Source organism: Leptinotarsa decemlineata, unplaced genomic scaffold (assembly GCF_025532065.1).
Source record: "Leptinotarsa decemlineata unplaced genomic scaffold, Ldec_3_MD MMD2_tig00000133_RagTag_RagTag, whole genome shotgun sequence".
In the NCBI taxonomy this organism is placed as follows: Eukaryota; Metazoa; Arthropoda; class Insecta; order Coleoptera; family Chrysomelidae; genus Leptinotarsa; species Leptinotarsa decemlineata.
In genome coordinates, this window is record NW_027412542.1 from 3,434,770 (window position 1) to 3,453,609 (window position 18,840).

Here is an 18,840-nt window from a genome sequence, read left to right on the forward strand (position 1 = left end):
AAAAAATCTCCGGGTACAAAATTCCGAGCAAAAAGCTCATTTTCTGCAATAGTTATTTTTAAAAAACGACCAAAAAAATCAATTTAAAAAAAATTGTCTCAGGAATATTCACTTGGATATTTTAACGTACTTATGTTACACCCTGTATATTACAAACATCGGTATGTTCGTAATATACATCTGTAGTAATAGAGACTTTTCATATAATGAAAAATGTAGTAATTACTCAATACAAACAGAAACGTGGAATGTGAGATATATTTTCAATAGTTTCACTGAATAACTTGAACATGAAAATGATTCACACATAACAACAAATACAGCAAATGGAACGCTACAAGTTCTGCAATTACATTCTGTTCTCGTGTATCTTCACAAAAAAAGGAAGTCGTATCAAATTTAGTAGTATCAAGTACAAACTTTATATTATCAGCTCAAACTTTATCGAGTATTTCAATGTCACTATGTTTCTGAACGATCTCTAGAAATAATTAAAAATTCACTCGTACCTCTCAATGAAAGGTCTTCCAGTTTCAGCAATATATCGGACTCCATGCAAAGTAGAGTGCTCGAAAAACAATTTCCCTTGCACGCTCCAGCTTGTTTTCAACATCTGATAGTTATTTGGCACATCTTTGCCTTTTTTTCCAGACATTTTCTAATCGAATTTCCACGAGTGAATACGTTTCCTATCAATAGCAAACAGAGAATGCCTTTTGTTGTCAGGTAATGGGGGAAACGCTCGCGTGTTTTTCCACATCAAAGAAAAAATATTTATTCTGTTGAATAGTCCGGAGCTCTGAAATATATGTTACTAAATTGAGTGTAACGTATGCATGAAAAATGTTCGTCAATATATAGGATTTTTAGAGACACACAGGTTCCTGATATGAGGCAAGTATTCTGTATGAGTATTCTTAATAACATTCGAAAACGAAATATTCATTTAACCCTAGCTGGGTACTCCTACCAAACAGGGAACAGAGATAACTCTGTGATTGCCCCTTGTTGTGAGAAAATGATTGGACGAAGTACTGCCTCTTACTTGGGACCACGAATTTATCAGATAATATATCCGATGTGATCGAAGACAATCATAATAACAAAACGTTCAACGAAAAAGTTGAAAAACTGGCTTTGCTCACCGAAATATCATTTCTCCAGGACCTGGGCAATAAACATAATCGAAAATATACAAAAAAAATTAAAATAGAAAAACAAATCGTAATATTATAGCGGCTATGTTCAGAACCTTCCATGTATTGTACGTTCAACCGTCAATAATCATAGGTGCATAGGTTATCAAGAGTTGAACCACTATGGTGTGAAGCTAATACATCCTGCCTGGTTCAATCCCCGTACGTGGGTCTAGCAAGCATGAGTATCGCCTCTGCCTTTTTTTCAACTCTTTCTATATGTTGGTTCCAGGTCAGCCTGGGATCTAGTATCACTTCCAGATATTTGACTTTCTTCGACAGATTCATCTCTTCATCTCGAAGTTTCAGAGATCCTAGGCCTTCTGTTTTGGCCTTCTTCGTGAAGGCTATGTTTAGCTTATGTTCAGCCCTTCTTCGTCGGACCATTCAGTTACAATCTGCAGTAGGTATATTATTATATTTGCCCTGGACTGGGATGACAAAGTCGTCTGCTTATCCCAGTCGTTTGTGTGTAATAGTCCAGAAGACGTCCATTATAAGGCTCCATAACAGTGGGGACAAACCCCCGAGAATAACCCCTCGCTTCCCGTGTCACTACTGTACTAATGGGGTACCCCCTCATGATTTCTCAGCTACAAACATCTCAGCCAAAAAATCTCAGTTGGATAAAGATATCGTGACAAAAAGTCTAGCCAAATTAAATATCACACAAACACTTCTCCAATTTCGGCATTTGATATATTCCAGTCGTTATTTACCGAACACACTCCTGCTCCTTGTTTATATCAAGCGTGTTATTAACATATTTTTGCATCGAGATTTTTTGTGTGAGATGTTTTAGTCTTAAGATGTATTTGTTTCGAAATGGTATTATTAAAATATTTCTGTCTGAGATATTATTCATGAGATTAAAAGAGGAGGAGCTCCTTCCATGATGGTTGTGTATACCAATCTTCCTCTGAGCATGCAGTTATCCAGCTGCAGCTTGTGTCGCAGGTCAATCATCCAGGCGTTTTGACGCCTGGATGATTGATTCTTGGAACATATTATCAGATGTGCCCTCAATGTCCAAAAAAGCAGCAGAAAGCATTCATTTGTTCCTATGAGCAAATTCTGCTTTTTCCGTGAACCGGCATAAAGTCGTTTTCGTCGACAAATTTGATCCGTAGGCATATTGGTCTCGATGGAGTGACCCGGTAGCCAGTGTTATGTCGCTGATATGCCTGTCAAGTAGTTTTCCTAATGTCTTTAATGTAAATGATATGACACTGATTGGTCTCAAGGCTTTCGTCGAGTCCTGACCGATTTGGAATGAAGTTGGCCCTAATCAGTCTCCATATTTTTGGTATATATCCCAGAGCCAAACATGCTCTGAGGATAATACATAATTTCTTCTGTAGAGGTTCCAGTCCATTATTACTGCATTATCTTGACTTACTGGTGTAGTTTCTACAACAACTTAGTCAATCGTAGATGCGCGATGTGTATAGTAATTCCTGAAACAGGATCTGCACAAGGCGTCTGGGACAATTAAGTTTTGTCTGCAGTCTCAAAAGTGAGATTTATGTTGACCTACATTTGGGAGAATAAAGCTTTTCATTCTAAACTCTGCAGCAGATAAGATCAGATAAAAAGCAGATGCATCATACTCATTCTCGAGTTACAAATAATATAAATCGGGAACTCAGGTCTATGAATACCCTCTCACTTTAAGAAAAAGTTATCAGTGAGTTGGTAGAATGAATTCAACAATGAATTGAATAATCACAATAATGGTTTTTCTACATCTGAAAAAGTCATTTGTAACAAACTGGGCATACTGCTTTACATCAGACATTTAAAAAGATAAGGGTTCATTTCAAGAAAACGTATTTGGTTCCTACTATTCATTTTGTACCTAAATGATATGTATCTCTATACTGACTGTGAATTCATAAATTTTTTGTGCCTGTGCTCAAAAGGTAAGGTGAAAATATATCTGAGAATTAACAAAGTGACATTGAATACAGCCAATTTTTTTGTTTTTTTTGAGTCCAGTTCAATGGCTTCCTTAACCTCAAAATATATTACCATCTTTGAGTTTATTCAACAAATAACTATAAAAACATGTACATAGTAGAGTTTGATTTCTAGCAAAGTTCTTGATTTTCCTTTTTTTAAATTTGCTTTAGAACTGTGTTCGGCATAGTCTAATGGAAATGGAATTGATTTCAATCTCAGCAGTATACGTACTTGCTTTTGATATACAGTTTTTATTGAATGGGATTTTCTTTCGTTTTTCGGATTTTCTATTTTTCTTACCGAGAAAAGAGAATTTCATAAACACTCCCAGTGTTTGATTAGGTTAACTGTTATTGTTATTACATCATGGATCAAACATTTTCACTGAGGACCTAGACTAAATTATACTGAATAGAATGTTGTTTCCTTTGTATGTCCATTACACTACCGATAATACAATGAAAGAGCACAATGGGGACATCTGGGTGGAATATGTATATTATTGCTTTGTGCATGCATTCGATGAATATGTACATTTGGTTAATAATTGCTCTAGTTTGTATAGTTATAAACGGTAATCAGAGGAGCAATAATGATTTCGTTGTCAAGGGATGAGCTGAGCATTTATGCTTTGTCGGTTAGATGTGAAAGAGAATTATTACTGGCATAAATTCTTGAGCCTCAGGAATAAATGAATACCTATATGTAGATATAGACCTCCTATCGGTGAAGTTTTTTATTGATATCTGGATACTTTTTCATTTACCATCTATTGCTTGAAAACTTGTAATGTTATAATTGGTGACGGAAACAATTCTAAAGTAGTAATCGAATGTATCAGAACGAAACAATGTAATAACTTTCACCTGTCGGTTGCATAAAACACTATTCTTTAGAATTCTCCCATAACCATTGGACAAAGACTGTTGTCTGTCCGGATCAAGTCTGGTCGCCATGTGAAATGTTTTGAGTTGAAATTATCATTTCTGATAAGTAATGTATTTATTTTGTAGATGATTTCATGAATATTGGATAGTATTGAACATGCTAAATGTAAACAATCTGAAAAGTACTGATTTCTCAATAACTTTAGATAAAACTTGTGAAACTGAAATTGGTCTAAAAGTTGTCATTTGGTCTGGTCATTTACCTGCTTCAAATGATGGTTTAACTTTATCACTTCTAGCATAATTGGGTACCAAACTTGTTGAAATTAATATAGGATTCATTAGTTTACTTATCAGTGGCGATATGATATGATTCTAATGGTTATTCCATCGAGCTTTCCTCGAATCCAACATACTAATAATTTCCTATTTCTTCTCATTCGGATACATGGACTATATTCAAAATGTCTTACAAGAAAGGGGTTTTTCCTTCTTCTTGGTAGATTGCTCGCGTTCAGCCTATTCCCAAAAAGGCCAAGAATAATCTTCCAGATAACTATAGACCTTTCACTTTTCTATCAGTGATGTCAAAAATTATGGAGAAAATCGTAAACCGCCATTTTCCAAATATTTGGAAGTCTTTAACATCTTGAGCGATCATCAATATGGCTTTCGGAACCAGAGATCAACAGGCAACCTTCTATTGTTTGTCACCCATATTTGAAATAACGCAATCGAGAAACATGAAGAATCAAGTGCTGTTGCGCTTGATATTTCTAGGGCCTTTGACCGTGTCTGGCATGAGAGTTTGCTGGCAAAACTTCGATGCTATGGCTTGTCGAACCATTTCTGTGTATGGCTCCCCAGCTTCCTGAAAGAACGTTCCCTACAAATGGCCGTCGAGGGATATCGTCGATGGATATCTCTCGAATACTTCCACCATCAACGCTGGTGTTCCCCAGGGATCCATATTGTCTCCAACCCTCTTTTTATTATATATAAACGACTTATTGGAAAAAACAAGAATCCAATATATTGCTTTGCTGGCGATAGCATACTTGTCTCGTCATTCTATTTGGATTCCAGGACATCGAATACGCAGGCACATCTTCACCGGTAGCAGGAGGTTGCATATCTTAATAAAGATCTAGAAATGATTTCGAATTGGGTTGAAAGTAACCAGGTCCAAATCGTAACCGGATAGTTGGGGGTTAAAATGGACACCAATATGTCTTGGTACACTCATGTCGCTGGAATTGCAAAGGCTGCTTCTCAAAAGCTTGGAACACTGTTCCAAACCAGAAATCTGTACACACCTCAGCAACTTTTGATGCTTCATAAAGCTCAGATCAGACCTCCTTTGGAGTATTGTTCTCATGTATGGAGTTCTACCCTTAAACATACCCTGAAGTTGCTGGATTCTACCCAGAAAAGACCCATCTGTCTGATTGGAGACACAAACATCACCTGCAAACTTGATAGTCTAGAACAGCGGTTCCTAAATGGTGGTCCACGGAATCCTGGGGTTCCGTGGAATGGGCGCAGGGGTTCCGCGCCCATCCAACAGTTGAACATTCGTAGAAAAGACTCATAACTACATCTAATACGACTTCGCATGAATCCCGGTACGGCAAACATCTTGAACCTTTTGGTTGAGATATGTTAAAACAGATAATAAAAGCGCAACACAAGCATCATTCCTGCTTAGTTACAGAATTGTTCGTGCTGGTAAACCACACACGATTGCGGAGAATTTAATCAACCCATGTATTGCAGACATCGTCAGTTGCGTACTCGGATGCAGCAAAATAAGTTGCAGCAGTTCAGTGTTCCAATAACATCATATCTGATCGAATTCATTAGATTTCAGATCACATTGAAGATTAATTAATTTTTAGGTTGAAAGACAGTGAGATGTTTGCTTTACAACTTGACAAAAGTACAGATGTCGCCGCGTTATCAATACAGCTTGTTTTCGTGAGATATCCATTCGAAGGATCAATTGAAGAAGACTTATTTCTCTGTACACCCTTGGAGACCAACACAACAGGAGAAGAAATTTTTAAGTCATTGATAATTATATGACTAAACACCATATTGACTGGAACAAATGTATGCGACGGAGCTGCAGCTATGGTCGGCAAAATAAAAAGAACTGTAACAGGAAAAAAGAATATTGCACCCAATTGTACTAGCAGTCATTGCGTTTTGCATCGCCATGCCCTTGTCGCAAAAATATGCCATCGGCTTCAAAGAAAGTTCTCGATCAAGCCGTACAAATTGTTAATTACAATGAAGCATGTCCACTCCAGTCGAGGCTTTTAAAAAAATCCTGTGAAGAGGTTGAAAGTCAGCATCAATCACTTTTGCTACACACGGAAGTAAGATGGCTTACAAAAGAAAAAGTTTTATCAAGATTATTTGAATTGCGCAACGAGTTTACGATATTCTTTGCTGAACAACCCATTTCTGTATCTGTTAGTACGCTTGTTGAGCTATTGCATGATGAGAAATGGTTTATGAAATTGGCTTACTTAGTTGATATATTCGATAAACTCAACGTAATCTGCCAGTCCCTACAAAGAAAAACGGTAACCACATTTACAGTAAAAAACAAAATATCGTCTCTTGAAAACAAAATTTGCTTCTGGATAGAATGTGTGGAACTAAAAACTTTTGAATAACTTCCTGGAAGAGAATGAGTTACGAGTAACCTCAGATGTGGAAAAAAACATAATTGAACATTTAACCCGGATAAGTTACAGGACATCGACTGGGTTCAGAATCCATTCACAAAACATACCAAGCCATCGATGCTGTGTCAGAGTATGAGAATTTGATCGACATTAAGTGTTCATCCCTTCCAAAACAAAAATTCGAATCAGAAGATTCTGATCTGAATGACTCTTGGATTTATTTAAAGATGAATACCCCGCAATCGTTGAAAATGCAATCGTGATTCTAATTCCTTTTGTGACGACTAACCGATGTGAGACTGGTTTTTCAGCTTACGCTTATACCAAAAACAAGTTCAGAAATAGGCTGGATGTAGCTCCGGATCTTCGTATTCAATTGTCAGACATTACGCCTAATTTCAATACTATAAGAAAATATGTGAAAAAATTTCATTCTTCATATTGAAATAGTAATAGTTACTTACTTAATTGTGTTTATCTTTGTATAATACATGTTTTGTATTGCTTACAATATTATTTCTCATTTATAATTTGTTTCCCACATGAAAAATATTCAAACTACTAGGTAATTTCTTTAGTTATCAAAATAGGGTTCCGCCAAGAAAAATATAGTCAATTAGGGTTCCGAGACCAAAAGAAATTGGGAACTTCTGGTCTAGAACATCGAAGAAAGGTTGGAGATTTGTCTCTCTTTTATAGATACTTTCACGGGAGGTGTTCAAGTGACTTGGCACATTTGATTCCACCAAGAGCAGTACTTATCAGAAATACACGACGGACTGTGGCTGCTCATCTGGAGAATTGCGTTCATGTGAAATGAACTTCCTGAGAACGTTTTTCCAAAAGGATTTAATCTTCAGCGATTCAAATCCAATGTGAATCGCTACTTTCGCACAAGCACCGCTTTGAGAGTACCCTGAGAATTTTTCTGTAGGACTTGTGTTTTACATTATTATTCAGATATTTTTTTCTGATTTTCAATTCAAAAATCAGCTTCCCAAACTCAATGAAAATGATTGAAGAGGGTGTTTTCACCATTTCACTACATCATAATCGATTTTTATATCATTCGAAGGACAACATCCACCACGTTCATTACTTCCCCAGGAATTACCCGCCTCTGTGACATATATCGAGTCCTCAATCCTTTTCAACTTGGGTCAAGATTTCCGTAAGGGTTGTACAATATTGCTAGCACATGTGTTTCTCCGCCTGGATGCTCATCTTATAAGGCTTGACATAAATAGAAAAGTTTTCATGGAATCATCCTATCGTAACAATTTACTGGCACTTGAACCCTTGCGAAATATCAACAAAAACTTGGATTGGGATAAATATTGAGTTCAGGAGTTTGTGTTTTGAGGCGGAAGACGCATTCCAACGAGTGTTCACACTTTAGTCGAGGCTGAAGAGATGAATTTGTCTGATCCATATATTTCTCTTATACCTTGAGATAATTCTTTCCCAATTTGGTGGATTTCTTTTATTTGATTCAATCAATAAGGTATTTGAAATGTAATTATTTTCCAAAATTCAACCTGAATCAAAATTTTGTAACATTTCATTTCCAATTTCATATATTACACAACACAACAAAAAAATATTTTTTGAATGTTTCCTACACTAAATTAGTCAATTTCTACTAATTTTGGGGTGATAAAAACGAAAATAACAATGAAAAATTTTTATTAGCTCTGGTTTTTGAGATACACAGTACTTAATCTTAAAGAGTAGTTATACTATACGTGAAAAGTGAAAGTACATAAAACAATATTGTTATGTTTCTTTTAGAATATTTTAAGTACAAAATTAATAAAAAAAAACATTATTCTTAGTGTTTTGACAAATAAAAGAAGTTTGTACCACCAAATTTCAATTAAGTCCATCCGATTCATTGTAAGATCGCTGTCGTTTAGCTTGTCTTTTATAAAACACTTCTGGAGCATCCCTACACACAGACCAGCAGTAGTCTGCAAGCATTGCTTTATTCCAACGGCCCTGATATCTCTGTTCCATTAAGGCAGTGTCTTGATGGAATCTTTCTCCATGTTCGTCACTCACAGCTCCACAGTTTGGTGGGAAGAAATTAAGATGAGAGTGAAGAAAATGAATTTTTAAGGACATGTTCCATCCAAGTTGGTGGTAAGCTTGAAGAAGCTCTTTAACCAATGCTGTGAAGTTATCATCTCCTTTGTTACCTAAAAACCCATGTACAACCCCCTTAAAGGCTTCCCAGGCTCTTTTTTCATTTCCTGTTAAAATCATGTCAAAAGCAGGATCATTTAGGATTTCACGGATTTGAGGCCCAATAAAGATGCCTTCCCTGACTTTAGCATCACTCAACCTGGGAAACTTTGCTCTCAAGTACTTAAAAGCTTGTCCTTCCTGGTCCATGGCCTTCACAAAGTTTTTCATTAGTCCCAACTTAATATGTAATGGGTGAAGGAGAACATGCTTAGGATCTACAAGAGGCTCGTAAACTACATTTTTCTCATTAGGGTTTAGGTCTCGTGTAGGCCAGTTCATTTTTTTATAGTGAGATTTTCTATCCCGACTGTCCCACAGACACAAAAACAACAGTACTTGGTGAACCCTAATTGCATTCCTAGGAGTATAGCAATGACTTTCAGATCACCACAGATGTGCCACTTGTGTTGTTCATATTTGATTGATTGGAGAAGTGTTTTCATATTTATATACGTTTCTTTCATGTGAACTGCATGACCTATAGGAATAGAGGGTAGCTGATTTCCATTATGCAGAAGTACAGCTTTTAAGCTTAGTTTTGAAGAGTCTATAAACAGTCTCCATTCAGATGGAGTGTGATCCAAATTCAAGCAGTCCATGAAACCATTAACATCAGAACAAACTACGAGGTTTTCTTTTTTCTCAAAAAAAGGAAGCAAATCTTTTTGACGCTGTCTGTACTGAAATATTTTCACATCATGTTTTAGAAGATTCCACTGTTGTAGTCTTGACCCTAACAGCTCAGCCTTTTCCTTAGACAAGCGAAGATCTCTTATAAGGTCACTCAACTCTGCTTGACTAATTCTGTGCGGATCACTAGACCTATCGCTTACCTCAAAATCAGGGTCATAGGATGTAGAAGGATGGGTTGCTCCTTCTAAACAGTCTTCATCACCTTCCTCTAAAATTTCATAGTTTTGGGGTGGAGAAGGGACTGGCAAATTGTCTGAGTGTGGTACAGGCCGAAGAGCAGATGGGAGATTAGGGTATTTAACCGTTCCTCTTTTCTTCATAGATAAACCTTGCTTGATGGGAGGAGTTAAGCAGAAATAACAGTCGTCTGTATGATTGGTAGGCTCACGCCAAACCATAGGTACTGCAAAAGCCATTGCCCGGTTTTTATTTTTCAGCCACTCTTGCAATATGACGGAACAAGAATTACAACATATATGAGGAGCCCATGATTTATCTTGGTCCCCAACTTTCACACCAAAATAATGTTCATAGGCTGTCTTAACGATAGGTGTCATTTTACGTTTCTGAGCCTTAAATGTTATTTCACCACATATATAGCAAAAGCTATCGACAGAATTCACACACTTTCGAGGCATTTCAGATCAGCACTTAAATTAATTTAAAAATCAACTTCACACGATAATTTCAATAGCAACCACGTGCGTACAATTGACAAACTCACATAGGTTATGTTTACTACTTAAGAACAGCTGATGAGAGGGGTGTTATGTAAACAAACATGTGTACCAAATGTTGGTGATGAAATATTTCATTTGTTGAAAACTCAATATACATATATATAATATAATGATTCTATATCTTGAAAACAAGAGCTAATATATAATTTTTATGGTCACTTTCGGTTTTAACACGTGGAAATACATTAAAATCATCTAATTTCAACCCCGAAACAAAAACTTTGTTGTGTTGTGTTATACAACTCCAAAACAAGCATTTTTTCCAAACACCAGAACTGCAATACTCCCCTCGACATGCCTTCAACTTTTTCCTGGACACGCTAACTTGGTTGTTGAAACACGGGTCGAGAAGAGTAGGTGGTATGGCATTTCTGGCGGTTGAGAAAATTGTTTGTTTTGTATTCATATCACATGAGAGGTTCCAGTTTTACCTTTCATTACTTCATTATTGAACTGATAATTTGCAACATCGATGAAATTACAGGTCTTTCTACTAGAAAAAAATACAAATTGTGAATTTTCATTTCAATATTTCAAATTTTGAATGCTAATTTCAGTGGAAACACTTGCTACTCATTATACAATATTCATTTGCAAATTCTATTAGAATTCTCTATAAAGTGACACCCTTCTCTGGGAATGTGCATATTGAGTCAGTCAGTAGGGTAAAGTATAATTATCTGTATGAAGGGCATTCAAGGTTGCGTGTAATGTTTGGAATAAGCGGATGGGCTTCTTTTCCGGAGTTTCCAATAATATTCGAGTACCTGCCCTCCTATAATGATTGAAATCATTCCTTCATCAAGTCTTCTGTCAAATTCAGATATATTATTTTTTTATTTGGTTTATTTATTGTTCATAAGTAGGTACATATTTATTAATAATTTTCATTTTACAACTAGGTAATACAAATTATGAAATTATGAAACAACAACAAAAATTAATTAGCGCTCCGGGGCGCTTTGATTGATCCCAGTGGCACATTTGCTTTTTCAGCTGCTTGAAAACCCATGAAAACTTGCATCACCACATCATCTGAAGATCTTGATCTGCTAATGGCCTCTCTTTCATAGAATGAAATGTAGGATGTCTCCAGAGGCTTCAATAAATTTAAGATATCGCCAGAATATTTAGTGACACAACTGTCATCAAACTTAAACCAGTCCGTTCAATTTTTAACAAATGCGTAATAATGACCAGATTCAACGCCTAAACCACAGTGAACAATGACAGCTGTATTACGCCAGCAACGCAAAGTACGGAAATCGCATTTAGAAAATGCCAAAATTAGGTACTTTTTAGATACTTAAGTCAAAAATTAGGTGCTCTGTAACTTACACCGCAACTCAATTCTCAAAGTTGGCCGATCGACTGAGTGAACAAAGCATCCACGTTGAACCGCCCGGCTACCGACCTACCGGTCGGTCGGTCACTCAGTCAATCGGCCGATGTGTGGGTCGATGGTTCAAGCCTCAGGCTGAACGCCCAATTTTCACTTGCTATCGTCCAACCCGTGTTAGGAATCACATGTTGAAAGGTAAGACCTCGTTAGTTCTTAGCTCGCACAAGTTTCGATTTCTGAGGGTTATTGTTCGTAGGAGTGCGATAGCTGGTTAACGAAAAACACATATTTTAAACATTTTTTTAAATGGTGGTTATCGGGTCCATGATGGTTATCGGGTCCATAAGCCCCATATGAATTATAGAATCTAGATTTGCTATAAATATCTAAAGAGCACCTAATTAGCACTTTATTCTCATACCCTTACTTATCGAGGAACGTACTGTAATAACTCAGTCCATCAGTCATAGTGGTTTTCCATGATGCCCCATAGGCATTATGGAATCTAGGTTTACTATTATTTATCTAGTGAGCACTTAATTAGCACTTCATTTTGAATGTCAATGTATTAGTTTACGAGTATCTCAAGACTTTATTGCATATTGTTAATTTTTTTTTCTCAAATCAGGTATCTCGAATTTTTTTTTCACTTATTCGCGGTCGTTTTCATCAGCACTTTATTACCACGCTTAGTTCACACCTGATAGAGCATTGGTTTTCGTTTTCGAGAGACCTGATTCTAGATCTGTTGTTTAGCGAAATTGGAAGTTTTGTTCAATAATTAGAAAATAATTAGCATCACATAATGCTAGCAACGTAACTTTGAGTATTGAGTTGCGGTGTAAGTTACAGAGCACCTAATTTTTGACTTCGGTACCTAAAAAGCACCAAAAAAGTACCTAATTTTGGCATTTTCTAAATGCGATTTCCGTACTTTGCGTTGCTGTCGTAACAGAGCTAACAATGACTGCATGAAGAATATTATAGTGAATAGTTAATATAGTCAATATTATATTGCATTGTTGATCTATTTCGAACCTTCGTAAGAGTTTGGTACTTCCGTCAGAGGTTGAGTCATGTTTAAAGATCATCAGTGTTATTATTAGATTGACTGGTGCCCCAACTATGCTTGTTGTCTTATGAAAGTCAGTAAGTTTGGCGCATATTTGGTATTACAGTTGATCATCACCCGTTTGAAGTTCTATTTTTAAATCATTCAACAATAAGCTTTGCACGGACTTATTATCAGTCATAGTTGAAGTTTCAGAAAGTCACATATGTTTTTGCTACCTCTTGAACATGTACTACAAAGTAGACAAATGAGGATTTCACCAGCAAAAAAATCTACAAACACAAGACGAGATAGACTGTACTCAATTAATCCAGAGCGGTCAGGAGTATTTATTCTGCTAGTTTCCTGCTCACGGAGAGTATTCAGTAAGAACCCCAAGAATTTGAAATAATTTTATTGTTGTCGTAACGAGTATCTAGTGCATTTCAAAGACTCCAGGAAATCTGTTGGTGAGAAAGATGATACATTCTTACAAAACTGCAGGTGCAGGTGTTTGAGTTTGCTGAATAAGTAGGAAACATTCTCGTTCTCGTTCATCGTTACAACCACGTTCTTGAGATTCACCGTCATCAACAACACTTGTAAAATGCTATTCATGGAAGAAGTGTTTCCTAAATTATCTAATCTAATCCAGGACAACTGTCCACTGATTCATTCCACATAATCTGCATCAAAACCATTTCTCAAGCTGCAATCGATCCTTCCAAGTGATGAAGGGTTTCGTAGAGGGATTGAGTTGATTATATTATTGAGTCATTTTTTAAAATAACACCTGAGATCGTCTCTCTCGCAGTTTATTTTACAGTGAAGTGTGGCAAATTCGTAGAGGTAACGATGTGAATTACGTTCACAAAATAACAGTCAATGAAATATGAACGACGGACACAAAAATCTAATAGTAAGTATAAAAACATCTTCTGGGACCCAATGAATGACTGCGAATGGTATATAAGATTTTGAAAAAATAGCGAAATGATTATAAAAGAGTATAATCACCTCGGTTCCATATTAATCAATTCCAAAATATGTACTGTCGCTAAATGAAGCTTCAGGGAGAGGGTCCGACCAGCTCACACTTTGGAGTATGAGGGATGAGACGCGACGAATTTATTTGAACTATTCATTCCCCATCAATACGCACATATAAGCTGATAAGCCCAATGTAGTTCTTCTCGACTAACAGAGCAAGACGTTATTCATCTCGGAGTCTTCATCTTCAAGAACAGGAGGAAAGACGGATGAAATTGACGGATGAAATTAGGGTATAGAATGCTTTGCTGTGATCTCAAAGCCCCACGAATGTTAAATTGCAATAATTAGTGGCCATAAATGCCGTGAGTGCCGTATAGTAGTGCTGTGGTATATTCAGAAACTTCATTGTACTTCAATTATGATGAGAAATTCGTTAACAAAGTGATTAATTGCATCCTTCAGAAAATTATTTGTGAATTCAAAATTCCCTATGTCAACATCTCGTTAACTTCCTTGCAATGCTAGACATCTCAACTAACCAGATCAATTCACTGAACTGGACTGAAATAAAAGACGTCGCTTTATGGATCAATGGCTCACGCGAAACACCTCCATTACTATCATCAAGTTTCAAGCCAGACGTAATTCGTACATAAAATGGGTGTTGAACGTGCCTTCATCCAGAATGGCAGCAATTGTTCTGAACAGTTCCAACGAAATAAGGAACACTTGATAATTCTATTGTGAGAAACGTGAGATCGGTGACTTGGAGGGTTGAGGATTGGGAATAGTTGAGAGTTGAGGATCAATGGACTCGACCCTGCCATTGAAAATGCAAATCCTCTGAACGGATTCCGGAACGTTGACTTCGAAAAATAGTTTCGAGATGTAAGCGACTCATATAAGTATTTTGACTTATACGACGGAGTAATACAAAATTTCCAAGAAAATGTCAATGTGTGAACACTTGAAATGGAGAGAAATGATTCTGTTAGTTTTATTGGACAGAAAACCACTTATAAGTAATCAGAACAATTTTAATTTTGAATAGTAGAAATTTTTCGATTCCATTAGCCGATACGTGTTGAAAATATATAACGTATTCAAGTAACACTCTATTGTGAGTTCACTGAACAGTTCACACAACCGTAACATGTGTTGCGGTTTTGTAAACCATCAAAAGATGATTTGACTATCACTAAAACCAATAATGAACATGATTTTGTAATTTTCCACAAACCTTCCAACCATGGTGGTCTGAAAAGTTACCGATTTCAACATGAAAATAGTAGCACTCGTGAATAAAAGCTGAAGAATTTCGTTGTTCATCTGTTGACAGTTGCTCACCAAAGTTTCAGCCATTTCAGACGCGTAGTTTTCATGTAACTGCAACTACCGACGAAAACATCGCCAAACTTCATCAAATCGCACCCTTAGAATGAAAGTGACTTAACTCAAAATTCCTGTAATACTCGATTTTACCATAAACTGACCTTATAAAGCAAACTCTATAACCCTGTAAAGAAAAAGTCACCTATCTCTAAGTATAACAGGGACAGCGCATGTTTCGGTCTCTTTTACTGTTCCCGCTATTCATTTATGCATGTTATGTGAAAGAGGCAGAACTAGTATTAAGTCAGAAGTGTTTTCTAGTGGACGTGTAAAACATCGGCGGATCTCGAATTGTGTCTGTTTATTGCAAATACTGTGAAGGTAGGTAACAACAATTTTTTTGTAATAAAGTGACCATTTATAAAATAGGTCTGTATAGAACAAAATATGTTATAGTGTTCAGTGACCATTAACAGATTAGGTCCATTTAGTAAAAAATAATAATTAAAGACAAACGGCTCTTATACGAATAGGTCTATTTTTGACTAAAATCATACTTATTATTTTTGTTATTCTGAATATTGAGCCTGTTTAGTAGTAAAAATAAGAAGGATTAGTTGGCTATTTTTTTGAATACGTCACCTTAATATAAAAGTTTTGTACGTTATGTACCGATTTAAGTACTAAGTATTTTAACAAACCGATTGTTTGAGCATAAGAATGATGATCACGATCTTTAGTAATGAAGGATCGACTATAATAGAGAGAGGGTTTAAATCCAAACGATGAATTACAGTTTAATAAATTTGTTTTGTTTCAGACTTTACTTCACAAGTTTACTAGTTGAAATGACAACATCAAGACGAGTTCAAGAGATGTTTAGTTTGATGGGACTAACACCTCCAAAATTGCAGACTGATGAAAAAGAAAAACAAGACAGGGAGCCTTTAGTTGAGTGTCTCAATAGCGATGTTGCTCAATGGGTAGAAAATCAGTATCGTGTAACAATCACCAATCCACCTATTCCGAATGACTGGAGTTGCGATAAAGAAAACCAACCTAATTCTGATGCTGTATATCATAATGAATGCTCATTACTACACACAACACTTCCGTTTCAAATTGAGGACTTACATACACACGTCCACCTAGATCGTGATGTAGGTGAAGTAATTAATGACAGCTACGAGGGTAACGTGGAAAAAACTCTGTCACAGAAAGCCATCATTGATCCTGAAATAAATAACATGTCATCATCATCATCGAAGATTTCATCTGGATCTCACCTCAGAAGAAAATCGACTCCAATTGATACATACAAGATGTCACCATTACACTCCGGCGAAAACGATGTGGACCTAAGCGATTGCGATCCGACATTAATTGTGCCAGAGAAGAAGGGTTCCAAAAGTCGTGAGAGTTTAACTAATTTTGACTCCCGCTCATCTCACAGTCAGACGTCTCCTCCTAACAATTCACCTGCCCGTAGTTTGTTGTCAAAAAAAAAATCTTCCCGTCGTAGTTCATCTTCTATGAGTTCATCCAGTAGCAGTTCTTCATCTAGCAGCAGTTCTTCATCTAGCAGCAGTTCTTCATCTAGCAGCAGTTCGTCATCAAGTAGCAGTAGTGCACAATGCGACAAAAACACCAATCAAGATAACAATTATTTTTCCAACAGCAGAAAAAGGAGACGGGATACCACGAAATGGAAACAGACGTCCGCTAAAATTGCAAGGAATAGTGGGCAAGCATACACTTCTATCTCTAAATCAAAACGTCAAATCAAAGCACGCTCCGTAAAACCACCGTGTTCTCAAAGGTGTAGGTTGAAATGTCGAGACAATATCAGCGAAGAGCAGAGATCAAGTCTTTTCAAAAAATTCTGGGATTTGAATGAAATTGATCTACAGCGCTCCTTTATGAATTCAAGTATGGCCGAAATATCTCCAAAATATCGTTACTCTAATGCTGAAAATCCAAGAAAATTTAACCACGCATTCTATTTCACTCTAAATAATGAGAAACGGCGAGTGTGCAAAACATTTTTTTTTGAAAACTTCAGACATTTCTGATCGCATGATTCGCACCGTTAAAAGCAAGAGAGACACTGAAGGTTTCGTGCAGAAAGACTTAAGAGGTAAGCATTACAGACATATTAAAGTTGACGCAAATATTATTCAAGATATGAGAGACCACATTAATTCTATTCCCCGGATAGAGTCTCATTATTTAAGAGCACAGACAACACGAGAGTACATCGATGGTTCAAGAACGATCACAGAAATATACAGAGATTATGTTGATAATCAAAAGCAAAATGATAAGACCTACGGAAAGTTCAACAAGTTCTACGAGATATTTACTACTGAGTTCAATATTGGCTTTTTCAAGCCAAAAAAAGATCAATGTGACTTATGTAATCAATACTTACTATGTCCAGAAGCTAACAGACTAAATATTCAAGGAAAATATGACACCCATTTGAAAGAGAAAATTTTATCCCGAGAGGAAAAGCGAACAGATCGCGAAAACGTCAGTGATACGATTGTTTGCGCAATTTTTTGATCTTCAGGCTGTGATGCAATGTCCAAAGGGCGATATTTCTGCCTTTTACTATAAATCGAGGCTCAACAGTTTCAATTTTACCATAGTAGAGTTGGATAAACCGAAGGAAGTAAAATCTGATTCTAAGTATTGCTGTTATAAAAGCGTAAATTGCTATTTTTGGGACGAAACTCAAGGTAAGAGAGGCTCAAATGAATTAGGATCTTGCTTATTCAACTACCTTCAATCTATTGATGCACGATCCGGAGGAAAAAAAATAGATGTCATTTTATATTCTGACAACTGTGGTGGCCAGAATAAAAATAAATTTATAGCGAGTTTCTTTTCATTTGCGGTTGTGTATTTTGAAAACATCCATTCCATAACTCATAAATTTTTGATACAAGGCCATACAGAAAATGAAGGGGACAGCGTGCATAGCTTAATAGAGAAAGAAGTGAAAAAGAGTCTTAAGTCTGGTCCCATATACATTCCTCAACAATACGTCACCTTGATGAGAAGTGCTAAGAAGAATGGATCCCCAATTCTTGTTCACGAACTTGATTTTCATTATTTTTTTGATTTAAAAGATCTACAAGTTCAATGGGGCTACAACTTCTCAGAAAATGAAGATAGAGAAACGTGTAACTGGAATAATATTAAATTGCTGAAGTTTACGAAACAAGATCCATTTCTGATCTATTACAAGACTTCTTACAAAGATGATTTTAAAATACTTAACGTCAGAAACAAAAGGAAGAAAATGCCGACACTAGAACAATTGGAACTTAGAAAACTGTATTCGGAAAGGATTGAGTTAAGTACTAACAAAAAAAAGGATCTCCGTGAGTTACTTAAAAAAAACTTGATACCAAATGTTTACGCTGCTTTTTATCAATCTTTATTTAACAATGAGTAAAAAACCCTATTAAAACAAAGTTTTTACTACAAATCTTACTCGTCGTTATTAATGACTAATTGAAAAGATATTTTTTATTCTGCTATATAAGGATGTGATTTTTATTTTCTGTTTGAAATAATAACTCTTTCATGTGATTCTCAGTTATTAAGAGTTTTGACTTTGAATGTTATTTTTCATTAATAAGTTTAAAGATATATTTTGTTTTGTTATCGAAGTATGTGAATTTTAATTTATA

General features: G+C 36.1%; 1 protein-coding gene and 1 long non-coding RNA gene across 2 annotated transcripts in view; one reads left to right on the forward strand and one right to left on the reverse strand.

Annotated features, from left to right (window-relative positions):
- The window catches only part of ppk23 (amiloride-sensitive sodium channel pickpocket 23), a 71,429-nt gene extending 70,751 nt beyond the window's left edge, over positions 1–678 (reverse strand). The window contains exon 1 of the mRNA XM_074172588.1: positions 510–678. Coding sequence (XP_074028689.1) covers positions 510–655 — 146 coding nt within the window. The 5' untranslated portion in view covers positions 656–678. The remainder of the gene's footprint in view (positions 1–509) is intronic.
- Positions 679–15,228: 14,550 nt separating this feature from the next.
- Positions 15,229–16,628, forward strand: LOC141481251 (uncharacterized). Its single transcript, XR_012464830.1, has 2 exons — positions 15,229–15,520; positions 15,960–16,628. It is a non-coding gene; the product is annotated as an uncharacterized lncRNA (long non-coding RNA).
- The last annotated feature ends 2,212 nt before the right edge of the window (positions 16,629–18,840 follow it).